The sequence below is a fragment of the Tamandua tetradactyla genome, chromosome 22 (genome assembly GCF_023851605.1).
Source record: "Tamandua tetradactyla isolate mTamTet1 chromosome 22, mTamTet1.pri, whole genome shotgun sequence".
Taxonomy (NCBI): domain Eukaryota; kingdom Metazoa; phylum Chordata; class Mammalia; order Pilosa; family Myrmecophagidae; genus Tamandua; species Tamandua tetradactyla.
Window position 1 is genome coordinate 11,088,576 of NC_135348.1, and position 16,835 is coordinate 11,105,410.

A 16,835-nucleotide genomic window follows, 5' to 3' on the forward strand; every position below is an offset into this window, starting at 1 on the left:
GACTTTAACTGAAGTCTTTGTCACAACTTAAACCTTTCCTCTATCCATTTTGTGTGTGTGTGTGTGGGGGGGGGGGTGTTTTTTTAAAACCTATACTGTTTCTGCTCTCTGATATGGTAGACATAGCAAGGAAGAATCACAAATGCATTTCTTTCTTAATACAAAACGAGGGATTTTCCAATTTCCTCTTTCTAAATAAACAGCACTTCCTTATCTGTATAGGATAGCTTTGAACATGTTGGATACAACTAGTTTGCTTATGGTAACACTGTAAAAAAAACACAAGTTCTATTACAAAATGCCTCTTGTAACAATTTATAGAGCTTCGTACAGAATGAAAGACTTGTGTGAAGTTTCTGAAGAAAAGAAGCGTGAACAATTTCATGTTCGTAATTGGGGTAGAAAAGATTATTTTTATGACATTCCTTCGAACGTGAGGGAAGGTGGAAGGCATGAGATCAAGGTCACGCACGGAAAAAGGGACAGTTGAAAGTAAAGATGATGAAATGCACTTTTTTGAAATTGTTACCTCTGAGGTCTTTTCTGGACCTCAATTCCAAACAGTGTTCTCTGCTGCCCCCTGCAGGTTCTAAGAGTCATTAGTGAGGGCAACAAAAAACAGGCTTACAAGTAGGCGGAAAAGAAAGCAAAACATATCACTTGACAAATCATTTGTAGACTACAACCAAACGAAGTAATAAACTAGTTTGGAAATGTATGCTTACACACACATGCACACCTATACATACACACACACATATACGTCTACAATATACACATATGCATAGACACGTGTGCATAGGTATTTATGCACCCCTATATTAAATTGGCATTATATTGTAAAGGCTTCGAACAGGAGATATGTTTTCAATTCAAACCCATAAACAGATAGGTTTTCTTTAACATTTGGTTCTAATATTTCTGTTGGTTTTTATTGGGTTTATCTCAAGATTCAGCAAAGTGAAAAGTGTGTTCACTGATGTTTCCTGTTGTCCTTCCTTTGGATATACAGGCAATGTCCTGTCCACGAAATTCCCTATAATTTGAAAGGCATCAGAGCTATCTCCATGAGTTAGTTTAATAATACCTACTGCTAGTGATTCTCAAATTTGTGTCTCTTATAGGATCTTTCCAGTATTCTGGAAAGGGCCATTTCAACATCCCAGCACCTCTGAATTCTCCTTTGTACTTAAATCCACCCACAAGTGACAAAACAGAGTGAAAGAAAGGTTACCTGGCTTTACCCAGGACTTAGAGCTGGTAAGATGTTCTGAAACTCAAACTTGGGTTGGCCCGATTTGAAAAAAAAAATTCTCTGTATGCATTTTAATGCCAGCTGGTGGGTATATTTCTCTCTTGAACATATCCACAAGAAATTCAAAACTTATGTTTAATATTATTTTAACTGTGTTTTTTCCTAAACTCAGTCACCCTTCTACATCTTCCATATTGCTTAGTGCTACTGTCATCTATGCACTCCCCCAAGCCAAAAGCCCAGAACTTTACTTTCTCTCTTTTCCAATAACCGGTAAGTTATTACATTCTTTTCATTCTGAAAATTCATTTCTGCCTAGTTTCCTTCCCCACTACCACCTTAGATCTGACTCACACACAAATTATTGCAACAGCCTCCTGCCTCTACCCTCACTGCCGGTTCTTCTTTCTCCACTTCAGCTTCTATTCCAAGGATGGCACGAGTTTCTCCAGGCACAGATTTTGTAATGTTATTTTTAAAGCATGGTTGTCCTGCTCTTCTCTGTATTCTCATCTTTCATTCTTCATTCGTTTCTAGTCTAGCTTCTATCCTACCACTTGAAAAGACTACACTCAATTCCTTCACCCAACATTTTATCAAGTACTCATTTTGGGGTAGGATCATGGGATATCTAGGGAATCCATTCTTAGCCTTAAGAAACTTAGAGCCTAGTAAGGAAACATATGTGAACAGAGGTTTATAGTACACTGTGCTAAGTATTGTAAGAAAAAGATCATAAGGAGGTGGGGCAATAAGGTAAGGAAGAATTGTGTTTTCTGTAGAGTCAGGGGAATCTCAGATGACAGGGTATTGAGTAGAGCCTTAAAGAGAAATAGGAGGTTGCCAGCAGATTATGGGTAGAGGACATTCTAGGAAGAGTAAAGTACATAATTACAGAGGTAGCAACTAGAAGATAAGACTGGTAAAGGAAGCAATTCTGCTGGCTCTGCTAAGAAGTATAGACAATGGGTAGCAATTACATGATTTTAGGCAAAAGAATCATCTTCATTTGGCAAAGATCTCTCTGGCAGCAATTTGGGAGGGGAAGGGAAGGAAACAGATTCATAAGAAGGATTTTGGAACTGTTCAGGTTATTGATAATGAGTTCTGAAATAGAATGATGGAGACAGGAACATTTAAATTTAAAAAAATATTCAAAGTGTAAAAATGGGAATGTAAATTCTTGAAAGGCAGGTGTATTTTGTTCATTGGTATGTTTCAAACGCCTAGAAGAGTCACAAGTATGTACTCAATAATTGTATGCTAGTTTCTGGGAAAATGGCAGTATCAGTGAAGTCCTTAAAACTTACCCAACCTCCATTAAGATAGGCAGAAAAACTAGGAATACAAAACCAAAAGCCCAGACATCTCAACATAAACCAGATGCCCAAATTCACGTATAACTGTCCAAATTTAAAATTAAAAAAAACCCAAACCAAAACATATCCAACATGTGGGACTTTGGGAGACCACTGAAAGTTACAATAAACAAGCAATGTCATCATCTATGTGGGAAGAAATAGAAGGGAGGAAAAGATGCTAAGACAGGAGAATCCTCATATCACCAGCCCATACTTACTGGAAAGCTCCTGGATCAATATGAGAATACAGTAGTCAAAATTGGGAGAGGAGTCTAAAGACAGGAATTGATTTTTGAGTGCAAGGAGACTAGAAGATCTAAAGATGTTGGGATGGGCTTGGACATATGATAATTGGAAATAACAAAATCTCCTTTCCAGGAGAAATGTAATTGTACAGAGAAGAAATTGCCAGTATAATCCATAATGATAAGGATGGAACAGATGGGACAAAGAACAGAAGGCACAGATAGAAGTGGAAATTAAAAACACATGATTAAATGTTGGGACAAATTTGAATCCAATGTAAAATTGCAGATTTTCCAAAAATAATGATAATTTAAAACAAGACATATTAAATTCTACTGAGTATACCCCAAGTCAGTAATCAGTTAACATTATGCTGCTAAGAAAAATTTATAACATTAATTTCTTAAATCAATAAAAAAGAAATTCAATATCTCACACAAAAAAAATGGGCAAAGAAAAACAAACTCAAGTCAAAAGGAGAAATTAATGAAGATTAAAGTCAAAATTCAGGAGAAAGAAAAACTGTACAACTAATTAATAAATCAAAAAAGTAGTTCTTTGAAAATGAAGAGAAGACAAACTGCTAATTTACACGATGTTGGAAAAAATAGAACAAACACTATTTGAGGCAAAATAACCATCAAAAGTGAGAAAACTGTAACATACTATAAAAGTAATTTTTGTGTGGTTATTAAAACAAACACTCTAAATGAAGTTTCCCCAAAACTGACAAAGACTGCATCATAAAAGAAAACTATATTCTTCCTTATAAATATTTGTATAAAATCCTTTGAAATTTTCAAATAAAATATGAACACATTAAAAAGTAGAACCTGCTTAGCCTTTAGGCTGTTGGGATGTTGTTGTTGAGAGAAAGCATAGAGAGTACTGAAAATAGAACCTGGCACAGGGTAAATACTCAATAGCTGTTAGCTTATGATTAGTAGAAGTCACACGTTTGATAGACCATTAAAGGAGATAAGTTCAGAATCTTGGGGAATACCAATGTTAATGAAGTCACTAGAGAATAAAGTTGGAGGACAAAGACGTCCCAATTTCAAAACTTACTACAAAGTTACACTAATCAAGATTATGTGGTACTGGCATAATGTAGACACATAGAATACAGAAAGGAATATAACTGAGAATCCATAAATAAAATTGTGTATTTATGGTCAAGTGATTATAGACAGGGGTATACAAACAATTCGATAGTGATGGTACAACTGGAGAGCCACATGCAAAAGATGCAAGTTGGACTCCTACCTCACACCATATACAAAAATTAATTCAAAATAGATCAAAGACCTAAAAGTAGTGCCTAAATCTATAAAATCCTTAAAAAATGTCTAAATCCTTGTAACCTTGGATTAGGCAATGGTTTTTAAAATATGGCACAAGCAACCAAGCACAAAAATTAAACTGGCCTTCATCAAAAGTCAAGCTTTTGTGCTTTAAAGGACACCATCAAGAAAATGAAAAGGCAACCTATAGAATGGGGGAGAATATTTGTAAATTATGTATCTGGCAATGGTCTAGTATTCACCATCTACAAAGGACTCTTAAAGACTCAACAATCAAAAGACAAAAAACAGAATTTTAAAATGGGAAAAGTATTTGATTAGCCATTTCTCCAAAGAATACATGAGTGAGCAATGAACACATGTAAAATGTTCAATATTATTTATTTGGGAAATGAATACCAAAACCACACATGCTATGCCTTCATCCCCACTAGGACGACTAGAATTGAGAAGATGGATGGTAACAAGTATTGGCAAGGCTGTGAAGAAATTGAAGTCTCCACACATTGCTGGTGGGGTTGTAAAATTGGATAGCCGCTTTGGCAAAGTTTGGCAGTTTCTCAAAAAGTTAAGCACAGAATGGCCATATAACCTTGCAATTCCACTCTTAAGAATACAACTAAGAGAACTGAAAATACATGTCCACACCAAAACTTGTATGCCAATGTTCAATGTACTCATAATAAACCAAAAAGTGGAGGTAATGCAAATGTCCATGAACTTATAAATGGATTAATAAAATGTTTTTCCCCATACAATGGAATATTATTTAGCTGTAGAAATGAATGAAATACTGGTGAACCTTGAAAACATTATGCTAAATGAAAGAAGCAAGATGGATGATTCCATTCATAAGAAATATTCAAAATAAGCATGGTAATAGAAACAGAAAGTAAAGTAGTGGTTGTCAGGAGATGGAGGAAAGAGTGAATGGGGGAATTTCTGCTATTGGACACAGGGTTTCTTTTGGGGGCGATATAGTAATCTGGAATTAACAGCAGTGATTGTCGTACAACCCTGTGAATATACCACTGAGTTGTACTTCTAAGAGGTTGAATTTTATAGTACATTAATATTTCAATTTTTAAAAATTAATCCGACCACAGAAAGTTAGAAAAAAGATTGAGGGAATTGCCAGAGACACAGCAAATTTTAGAATCCAGTGGGAATATGGGTGCACACTGTACAATTCTTTTCCCTTAGGTTAAAAATGTTGAGGCAATAATGAAAAGAGAACTAAAAAACAAACCACGAAGCAGCCCTCAGTGCCGATGCATTACAAACATTGCAAAGATTAGTGTTCACTGAATTCAGCAAATCAAAAGACAATTCAAAGTCGTGAAAGCAGGCGAAATAGTAAAATATATTTACAAAAATGGCATTGATAAGATGAAAATAATCATGTAAATATTTTTATTAAGATAAAAACTGTCTAGAGACAAGTGACAAAAATAATTTATTGCAGAGTCCTTTACATAGTAACATGGAACATTTATACATACATTCGTGCTGATATGAAAGACTAAATTTAAAGAAAGGCATTTTTTTTACACAAAAGTCTTTGCATTATATTTATAAAGATAGATAGTAATAAATTATCAGAGACTTGAAAGAACCACAGGCTGATTATTCCAACAGGAATGCATTCTGCGTTGAAATTAAACTAACTTTTCTGAAGGTGATGCCCTGGGTATAATCACATTTTTCTAAACTAAGAAAAAGAAGCTCATTTCTGGGAAGGAAAGGTTCTAAAAGGAGTATCTCATCAGTGCCTCCAGCTTTGTTCTTGGATGTGGTTAGAGCTCCTAGCATTTAACCCAAACCAGTGTGAAACAGGTCAACTTTCTACAACAGCTGCATGTGGTTAATGAGATTCAATTAGAGGGATACAATATAAATGATAGCATTTTAGAGGAATTGCAACTGCCACATGATTTGAATGAACCAACAAATATCTTCTTTAAAAGAAATGCATATTCCTTATTCCTGAAAGGAAATTAGCTTATTTAAAAAATAGTCACTATTTTCTTAGCATGGTGTATTAATGCTTACTTTGGAAGTCGGAAAATAGATTGCTTTTTTTCTTCCTAAAACTTAGAATTCACTCCTTAAAAAATGATTTCTATAATGATAATATACACCAGCACTATATAAACTTTGTTAAGTGTTCTAGTCATTAAAATATACATATGCATATATACGAAGCACTAAACAGACTTGGTAAACCATGATATACATACACATGGCTAAACATTGTTTAGTTTCAGTTAATTAAATTCAACAAATAATGACTGGGTGCCTACTATTTGCATGTCACCATGTTAGAGGCAATGCTAACAGTAGATTTTTTTTTTAATAGTAGATTTTAAGACACATGAAACTCACATAAGCCGAACTTCAGATAATGTACCTTAAACAAAATAATCAAAAGCAGAGCTAAAGTTGAATAATGACTAGGAAGAAAGGCTTGGGATGATTGAAAAGGGCACAGCAAAATATGTGCCCATATAGAAAAATTGCTACTGGGCTTGGCACGTGTTAGGGTATAACTGGAACCTAATTTGCAATCCTCTTCATCTCACAATCCAAGATTCAGTTTTCATCCTGTTTTGTTTCCTTTAAAACATTAAAGAAATCGGAGATTAATTTTAGGTGATAAAACAGCATGTAATACCGTCAAAATATTTTTTCTGTATATGAAAATCTACCATTTTGTATCTACCATTTGTATGAACCATTTTCACTACATTTCTGGGTGAAACAGGACCTCCCAACTAAAATGACCAATGCTTCAGGTATAGTTTGATTTATCACAAGAAAGACAACAAGCGTGCCAACCTGTGGGTAAATTATTTAAAAATAAAAGCAGTTTAAGGAAGATAGAAATAAGTATTTTAAGTCTTGGCATTCCTTTCCCTTCAGGACTTGTTATACTCCAAATCTATTTTAATGGATGTACACATACATCAAAAGAAATATAATCCACTATTCTCACACCCTCTGAAGACTAGGCACATCAACGGGGGCCCAAAGCGTCAACCATGCTTCTGATACACAGGTTGTAAGGGGGGAAGGCAGGGCATCTCTTCTGGGCACACACCCCCGCTGTGAGCTGCAGGAATCCGGTATGGACATGTGGGTATTCTGGGGCATACTGAAGCCCCCAAGCTCTGGGTGGGGTACAGTCACAGTGCTAGGAAGGACCTAGAGCTTCCCCCACTGAAGCATTTAGATTCTGGAATATTGTAAATCCCTCTTCTTCCTAGGAGAAGCACGCAAGAGGCTAGAATTTTCCAAAAGTCCCTAAACACTCCACAGGGAGAAATCTTGGCCCTTTGATGGATCTTAAGCTTCAAGGTTAAGAAAACTTCCAGGAGCTGCTGACTCGACTTGGCCTCTTCGTTCTGACCTCCGAACCAGCTTAGGGAGCTGAGGGAAAGGGTCAGAGAGAGTCCCCTGACAGCATACATACCTCGATTGCATTTGAGTCAAAGGAAAAGAAAGAACAAGGCCATCTAGATCTACTGTCTTTGGGTTTAATTTCATTAGTGGATAAAAGCCGGCGACCATAAAATATCCCCTAAGGAGTATTTATTGTTCTGGCTCACTAATGTTTCAGTATTTCCGTTGCTTTATTTAAGAGTTAATTTCTGTAAGGAAGAATTCTTTTCACATGAAACATATTTTCAGTGATTTCTGATTCACTCCCCCTATTTATACTATCTTAAAAAAGAATTATGCTGTGATTAGTCATACCTCTGATCCTGTATTTTTTCTGGATAAAAACCAAACTTGCATTGGCTCCTTTTTGCCCTTCATGGACACTGGGCCTCTGTGCTCCAAATGGAATTGTGGATCTGAGTTTTCTGGTGTCATAAGACATCTAAAAATCGGGTGGCAGAGAGTGGGGAGAGAAGCACACAAAGGATGTATGGGAAATGTTATAGGTTCTCTGGCATACATTGAGATGAAGAAACATACTCAGCTGCATCTAAAGGGAACTAAAGGAACATTATTCTTAGTAATAATGATCGTATCAAGAATCATAGGATGGTGTGGAACTATTTTAAATGGGAGCAATGGCCCAATCTTCTCAACCCAAACATATCCACAATCCTAAGAGAGGGGGTGATAACTGTTTACAGATAGCAAAATCACTCAGAGACTTAAACCCAAGCAAAGACATTTCCCCTGCAAAGCAGTCATTACTGAGATTTTTTTTCTCACCTGTATGTATATTCAGACACATTTATTTTTCCCTTTTCTCCAGTGGTTTCTGTTCTGCTTGTGAGGTTAACGGTATTTCCAAAAAGACAGTATCGAGGCATCCGCTGTCCAATGACTCCTGTAACCACTTCTCCAGTGTGGATCCCTATCGTTATCTGCAGAAATAAAGGCTTTGCTTCACTAACTTCTGTCATTAAGACGCTTTTTTTGCACCGACTTTAGATTACAGAATGATGCAGTCATCATTAAATATATAAAACTCTCTAGATGAACTCCAAGTATGTTACAACTGTTTTGAAAAACCACGAAAGCTCTGTCTTCTGAGCCATTCTCTTTCGAAAGGTGAAGATTTCAGAGATATGAATCTGTCAACTTACACGTGATAAAAGAAAGTGATTAAAAAATAAATAAACCAGAAGGAGTTGGGGGGGAGGGTTGACGTCATCTTTATGCCTTTCAGCAGGCGGGAGAGACTAGGTCATTTCGAACAAGTAGATTTCTCATCCACATGAACAGATGTGATCCTACCAGCTCGAAAACACATAATCTTTGTTGTCACGATGTCTTTCCTTGTGCTCATTAAGACTGCCTGGTCAAAACGATGAATCAATTGACCACAACGGTCCACTGCCACCATCATAATCTTGTTTTATTGACTAACCTGAACAGGTTCACCATCTACTTGAACCTGGCCAGCAATTTCCATCATGTCTAAGGCCAGGTGACAAATGGATCGTGCGTGATGGATGCAGGGCTCTGGTAGACCGCTCACTGTCATGTACTTATCACCAACAGTCTCCACCTGACAGGGCACATATTCAGAAGATCGCTGGTTAGCACAGAGATTCATGTGCTGCTCTTATACAAAAAGAAATAAATGTATAAGCTATCAGAACTTTAATTTTTTGCCCCCTTCATTCTCTTAAAATTCGAATACAGTCACCTCCAACAAGTATAAACCTCATAATCATTTGAAACTTATGCAGCTCTAAGGGTCTAAGATTCTAAGCTGGTAAATATGTAGCATTGTTTTCATTAGTAGGCACTGCTTTCCTACCTCAAGTTTCCTTATAATTCAGAAGAATAATTTATTACCATATTTCCTCCTAAAACAATAATAGTTTGATGGCATAAAAGCCACAGCTTGAAGTTCAGTGACTGATCGTGGTCGTTAATCATTTATCTTTATGATGTGCTCACCAAGTGCTGCATTGTACTTTAGAAAAAGACTATAAAATAAATAGTCCTGTTAGAGCTTATATTACCCCAGATGCCTGAGGATGGTTTAGTTAACATTCTTCTCTTATGAAGCAGAATTCCACAAACTTCACTTTCCCAAGATTATATTTGTTTCTAATTGAAACAAAAGGCAGCGATGCCCTACAATTGTTTATTTTCTAGTCAATGTTACCTGAAGGCAGATTTGAGATTTTTTTTTTGCTGTGCAAACCACTTACATGTTTGAGTCAAAATGTCTCTTGCAGAGTGTCAAAACTAATGTTTATACCAAGCATGATAAGCAACTTGCACTGATCGGTTAGCCTAAGCGCAAATAAGCTGTGGCATCATTTTATCTAGGGAATCATCTGCTCCATGAAACATTCATTCTGGTTGCAAGAGAACGTTTTATAACAAGAGGTAATGATTTAAGAAGATGGTGAGTCCTGAATGAATGGAGGCTTCAGCATGGGAGTTAGAGCCCAGCGGGAGTGTGTCTCCTGGACTCTGAAAGGTCCTGCCTTAGGCTACGGATGGGGACTCGCCTTATAGACAAATGGGTTCTTCCGTGAATCCGTCAGCGTGTCAAATCTGGTATAGAGGTCGTTGAGAAGATTTACTATCTTCATGGCCCCTTCTCCTGATGCATGCTTGCTACAGAAAGCGTTGAAACCTACAATGCCACTGAAGAGGATGGTCACATTATCGTATCTTTTGGCAGGCACCGGACGCTTATGTCTCAACTCATTGGCCACAGAAGGAGGAAGGACAGAATACAGCAACCTGTTCAGTGGAATGAGAAGAAAGCAATTGTTGGAAATGTTGGGCATATTTTTGGCACTTCTCCCCTCTTTTTCACAGGACATCAGTCTCCTCTGTGCTGTAAAGGAATGGAATCTGATGGGGCATGCCTCTAAAATTAGCATCAAATATTAACCATGTGTATAAGCAAAGAAAGAGGCGTGTAGAAAACGTAAATTATTTGTTGGTTCTAAACATATAAAATGCCCCCAAACCCAAACCCAGTCAAACCAAACCAAAATAAGTCAAGACAAATATTATAAAAGTACATAGGACTGGCCACAGAAAAATCAGAGTTCTCGTTTGCCTCCCAGAATTCTGGGACTGCCATTATGAGATTTACAGTATGAAGACTGTCACTACCAGTGTTGGTACAGCATATCACCAGAAACATGTCATGCTATTCGGAAAGAACTCTATCTCAACTTTAGTAAAATAATACTAAAAGAATTGGGATTTCCCTCCCATCTCATTCGTGCCTCTCTCCTATGAAGAATAAACTGATAAAACAAGTGGAATTTGGTCTAAATGGGAAAATATTTTATTTCTAATAATATTAACAATATAAATGCTTTATTCACATAATACATTTTGTATTGTGCTATATATAAAATTATTTCTAATAATATTGCAGCATTGTGTCCACTGTCATGGGCTTAGAACCATGCTGAGGGGTGAGTGTGGGAAGCTCAGCAGGAGAAAGTGAAAACAGACTGATTAGAGGGAGAGAAAGCAAGCCCAAGGGGACTTCAGACTCTTGACTTTGAAACTCAGAGGACAGTCTCTTTACCTTTTCCTCTCTAAAGACAAAGAGCACATCATGCTGAATTTAAATGTATCAAATGGAGCTGAGTTCTTACTGGTTTACTTACCCACAGTGGAATTTCTCTAGGTTTTTGTTTGTGATTTTTTAAACAGAGCACATTTTACAAAATATCTTAAAGCTAGATTCAAATATAAAATGTGAACAGTAAAACTATTTAGCTTTTAGTGAAAATTGATAGTCACTTTTAAATTATCCTTGCAAACCTAGTAGATGCAAAAAAACCTAATCATAAATCTAACAATTTAAAGTATATATTAAGGATTCTTTAAGCACAACAACTCTAAATAGTATAGTTTCAGAAGACCAAAATGCAGCTTGGAGAGCCAAAACAAAGGACAGTCCTGTGATGTGTATTTATAAGCTACTCATTTGAAACACGCTCCCCTAGCTGTACCCGCAATACCTATCAATTTTGAACTCCTGGTCTAGCGAGAGAAGCAAGGGTCCTGGTTAGGTCAGCACCAGCAAACTTTGATTCACAGCACAAAAAAAAAAAAAAAAAAAAAAATGAAACTGAGCCATTTATTAATGGAACAAAGCAGTACATTGAAAAACTCAAAACCATTATGACGTGAGCTTAACTCTTAAGTACTATCTTACAAGTTCCGTCACATGTGCTATGTTTCATGAATGGAGTTGTACCACCTACCAATAAAGCACACGCTTTGAGTTATTTTTCATGAAGTAAGAGGAATTTGGACTGCCTGCTCCTCACTCTGTCTGCAATTTGCAAAGAAACATGGTTAGACTTAGAGGTACAATTTAGGACCATCAAGAAAATGAAGTGGTCTCAAAGGACTATAAACACTGCTTTCAACTTCACGAAATAAGCGAAACAAAAAGATATGAATAGGTGTTATGTTGTTATATGGTGCCAATATCAACTTTTAAAAAAAATCCATGGAACTGCACAGCATAAACAACCCTAAGTTAAACCATGGCCTATGGTCAGTAGCACAATTATAAAAATATGCACTCATCAATTGTAACAAATATTCCACACCAATGCAACATTAATAATAGAGTAGTAAATGGGAATCCTGTGTTTTATGCGTGATTGATTATTCTGTAAACCCACAACTTCTCTAATAAAAAAAAAAAGAAGAGACAAGGATAGGCATTTAAATGACATTCTCTATCTCACCCATGTTATTAATAAGTGGTTAACTGATGCGTATATTTATATGCATAAGGGGAATCTACACAGGTATCAATACAGAAGAAGTAATACAGGAATAACGTGAGTAGTTTTCTGGATGTTCAAGTAGTGTGAAATGGTGCTTATGAGAGGTAAAGCAGATAAGTTCATTTCTTCAAAAGAAAGCAGTTTCCTAGTATAAAACTTTAAAATATGAACACAACTTCTAGGGTAAAATCTCTTATGAACTTCAGGAATTTAGTGCTTCTTTTAATCAATATTGGGAAACAAGGCCAAGCTGTCTATGTGATGTGCATTTTAAATAATAATTGTTTAAATGCATTTACCTGAAAAGGGAGTATTAGCTTTACTTTCCCAGTATTTTTCATAATTTAATCCACCATTCATAGGAAAATAATAGTTTTATATTTATATTTTTGCTAATGTATTATATGTCAGATTCATGCCTGCCAAGTCCTAAAATAATTCAGAGATCAAAGAAAGAAGTCTTGCAAATTATAATGGTCAGTTCTAAGCTCAGTGCTCAATCTAAGCCTCAGCACTTGGGTAGGGGTGTCACAAAGAAGATGCCCAGCACATATTTCTTATATGAATGAATGAATGAATGAATGAACGATTGAATGCGTGGACTTTAAATACGTATATCTAAATCATTCTAACAATTCTCAGAGAGGCGTCTGACTTGTAAACAGAGAAAGTATATTCCCTCTACTAGTAATTTCTTCCCGTATGCATAATTTTCATGTTAAGAAGAGATGTGGGGTGGGCCACGGTGGCTCCGTGGCAGAGTTCCTGCCTGCCATGCCGGAGACCCCGGTTCGATTCCTGGTGACTCCTGCCCATGTCCAAAAAAAAAAAAAGAGAGAGAATAGATGTGGAAGACTTTACTGAGTCCTCCGAAACTCGCATACATGTTCAGTGTGGTTACCAATTTTAACTACACTACAATCAAAATACACCGCGACTGACAGCCGCGCCCTTCTTTAACCCGAGAGGATTACGTTCTTACGTGTCGGTCTTTTTCTTCTCATCTTCCAGCGCGCGTAACGTGAGCTGCAGCCGGTCTGTGAGGATTTCCAGTTCTTGGGTGAGTTTGTATTCCTCTCGGAATTGCTCTCCCAGAAGGACGAGGTCGCGGGTGGCGTCGTGCAGAGGGATGTCACTCAGGTAGAGACCTCTCCTTGTCAGGTCATCCAGGTTCATCACGCTGTGGACGCAGAAATGGGGCCACATCAGTCCCAGCCTGCCCAGGGGACAGTGGCAACCCCGATGACTGTCAAGGAGTAAAATCCTGACGTCTTTACAAGTTACAAGCCTAGCCTGAAGGGGGGAAAAAAACCCTGCAGGGAATGGCATGGAGAATATTATCTTTACTCTTCCAGGTATTTAAAATCGATCAGAGGGAGCAGAGCTGAAATGCATTTTTGCCAAATGGACATTTCAGTGCCATCAGCCTGAAGTGAGAGATGGCACAGACTTCCTTAGGAAACCTGCTCAGGTATTTAAAGCAAGGCTGTTACTTATTATTATCAGGTTTTTCAGGAGACAAAAATGTTAGCTATCAGGAATAACAATGGTGGTTCTTTTGAGGAACTAGTGCATTTTCGCTTAATGGATTCTATGAATCTTGTCAACTGGGTGCTTTTTCCTTTTGTATGTGAGAATTAAAAGTTTACAATCAGATTTATAAGCCATTTTCAACAGGTATTTTTCATATTTAAGATTTTCTGACATGTATTTTATGTGCTACTCTTAATGTTCGATTCTCTTCTATTCTTAGTTTCTTTGACCTATGTTTTTTTGAAACTTTTTATTTGAAACATGAATTGATCTTGCTGAATTGTATGCATCGTTGTAGCTTATCTTAAATCAGTTATATCATATTTATTGATTCAGTGAAGACCTTGTAAGTAAAAAGTTGACTTTCTTCGTTTGTTTGGTTTTACTCTAGCTGAAAGACAATTAAAATATTAATTATTTGAATTTGCTAAATACAAGGCAATTACACGTGGTCTTTCACAATTATGATTTCTTCAAAATGATGTCAGTGAATTAGGACTTCGGTGAAGAATTTTGGGTAAATAAAAGTCTCCCTAAAATATCTGTTCAGCAGAATTGTTCATAAGTCAGGCAAAAATAAGTGTTCCAGTATTGAAAAGTCATCAAAGAGTTTACCAATAAAGACAGAGTCTCTTTAGATTAATTTTGTTTAAATGCATATCTAGGTCGGGCGGGCTACGGTGGCTCAGTGGCAGAGTTCTCCCCTGCCATGCCAGAGACCTGGGTTCGATTCCTGGTGCCTGTCCATGCCCCCCAAAAAATGTACATCTAGGTGAAAACCCACTTAGAGAACACCTGCAAACAGGCCAGATACAAATAACATATAAAACCCCTCCGTGAGCAGAGAACAAAAATGACTATCAGCTCAAAATGGAAATTAATGGTTAAAAAGGCTCAAATTGCTTTAGAAAATTTCATCAAACCATAAACATCTCAGTGTGCTAAACAATTTTTTTATTATTTTAATGGCTTCCTAACACATTTTTCAAAAATGTGGTCTAAATCTTTTGGAAATATTTGTTTTATAACTAACGTTTTTAATTGACATTGTTTTATTTACTGTGGGTACAAATCTGGTTATACACAGGGGCAGGTCCTCTGTGACAATCTGTGAGTGTGTTACTACGTGAACAATTACTGCATGTGGCAATTAACAGACTCCAAATTTTCTCCTCCTGTTTCCGAAGAAACATCTCTCTCTATAAACAGAAACTGTTCCTGCTGAGATGCTATCTTTCAAAGAATATCATTCTACTGTCATTTCACTGAATGTCAACCTGGAAAGAGGGAGAAGAAAAAAAACATTTGCTGATAGAACAAGAAGATAATAGTTAGATCAATATAGACTATTAAAAAATAACTGGTTTATATTCCCTAATTTTATCTCTTTTGTGTTATATATTTCTTAGGAAAAAGCAACCATTATTCTGATATAGTTTTAATATTATGTTAATGCTATTAAAGGAAGTGGTTATAAAAATTACTATATTTTTCAAAAATGTTGACAGTATCATTAAATGAAAAGTAATCACAGTAGATTTTAAATTAAAATTTTAACCAATAGTCCATACAAACATGCTTTCTTATGGGTGATACAAAAGAATGTGCATATGTTTTGGTATGCAAAGTTATAAATACACAAGTTATCACTTAAGAACAATTTCCACATTTATCTTTTTCTATTGTTCTAAAGCTAAGTTAGACATATTTTGCTATCGTAAATCCCCATGCGTCTTTTAGCAGAATCCTCTCTCGGTGGGAAAAATAGCAATCCAGTTTTATCTCCCCGATGTTTACTATAAATTATAAATTTTATATGTTTCAATATAATAATATATGTTGAATAGTGTGTCCTAACTAATAGTAATAGTAAATAGTGCTAACTATTTTTAATATAAAATAGTTCAAAATCAGAAAACCATCTGCGTTCTCTTTGATTTTCCACTAACATACTATGGAAAAGATAATTTTTTGGTGGCAAATACATCCCTGAGTTTAGATGCTCTATAGAACTGCTTTTCTACCTGATGCCTCTTCTGAAGGTACAAAACTATAGAATTAGATAACCAGAGTTTAGTATCCCAAGATCGAATGATAGCATAAATACCCAACTGACTAAGACGCGATGAGTAAAATAGAATACATGATTTCTTCTGAGTTTATTAGCAAGTATTAAACGAGATCACCTTTGTATTAGAGAGGCGTATAACAAAGCACACAAAATATAATTACAATTCAGAAAACGTTGGCATGATTGAAAAAAAACTATTGAATTCCTTTGTTTGTTAGCGATGGATAATTCTATCCATTATAACGAATTGAAAATGCATTACCTTGGTGAACACAGAAAAAGTATGCTATCTGCTTCGGGTAAGTAGATCATTTGACCCTTGAGACGTAAGCAGCTGGTCTCAGTTCCGGTAAGTTCATCTTCATATTCTAATTTCTCTACATCCAATAATCCTTCCTTGAAAAGGCAGGACATAACCATTAACTGGTGCCTTTTGCCATATCTAACAATTCAGCAAAAAAAGGACACACGCACTTCACTTCCCAGCATATCAATAGGAGGATAAGTGCATCAATTAAAACAGGAGAGGGCATTTCACCAGAATTCTCCCAGATAGCAAGCCTAGAAATTATCTTAACAACGCTGCAGAAAGGTGACTGACATTCTCTTCTGAATCTAGAAAGGCAGGAGCTGTGCTACTGTTTACATATTTATTTAAAGCCTCTGTGAATCTTTTTTTTTTTCTTTCTGATTTTCCAATGTGGCTATAACATATTTCTAAGCTCCACCAAAGAATAAACCCAGCTTCCCCATTCCCCACCCCTGCATTGAGAGCGGCCGGAAGTATTCCATTGCATGCACACAGAG

General features: G+C 36.3%; 1 protein-coding gene across 5 annotated transcripts in view; it reads right to left on the reverse strand.

The window, feature by feature from the left end:
• Positions 1-5,605: 5,605 nt before the first annotated feature.
• GUCY1B1 (guanylate cyclase 1 soluble subunit beta 1) overlaps positions 5,606-16,835 on the reverse strand; it is a 44,394-nt gene continuing 33,164 nt past the window's right edge. For all 5 annotated transcript variants that reach the window (XM_077139703.1, XM_077139702.1, XM_077139706.1 and 2 more), the window contains 7 exons: positions 16,291-16,424; positions 13,407-13,604; positions 10,157-10,394; positions 9,055-9,195; positions 8,394-8,548; positions 7,923-8,049; positions 5,606-6,782 (listed from right to left, as the gene is read on the reverse strand). In XM_077139703.1, the coding sequence (XP_076995818.1) occupies positions 6,759-6,782; positions 7,923-8,049; positions 8,394-8,548; positions 9,055-9,195; positions 10,157-10,394; positions 13,407-13,604; positions 16,291-16,424 (1,017 nt within the window). In that variant the 3' untranslated portion in view covers positions 5,606-6,758. The remainder of the gene's footprint in view (positions 6,783-7,922; positions 8,050-8,393; positions 8,549-9,054; positions 9,196-10,156; positions 10,395-13,406; positions 13,605-16,290; positions 16,425-16,835) is intronic.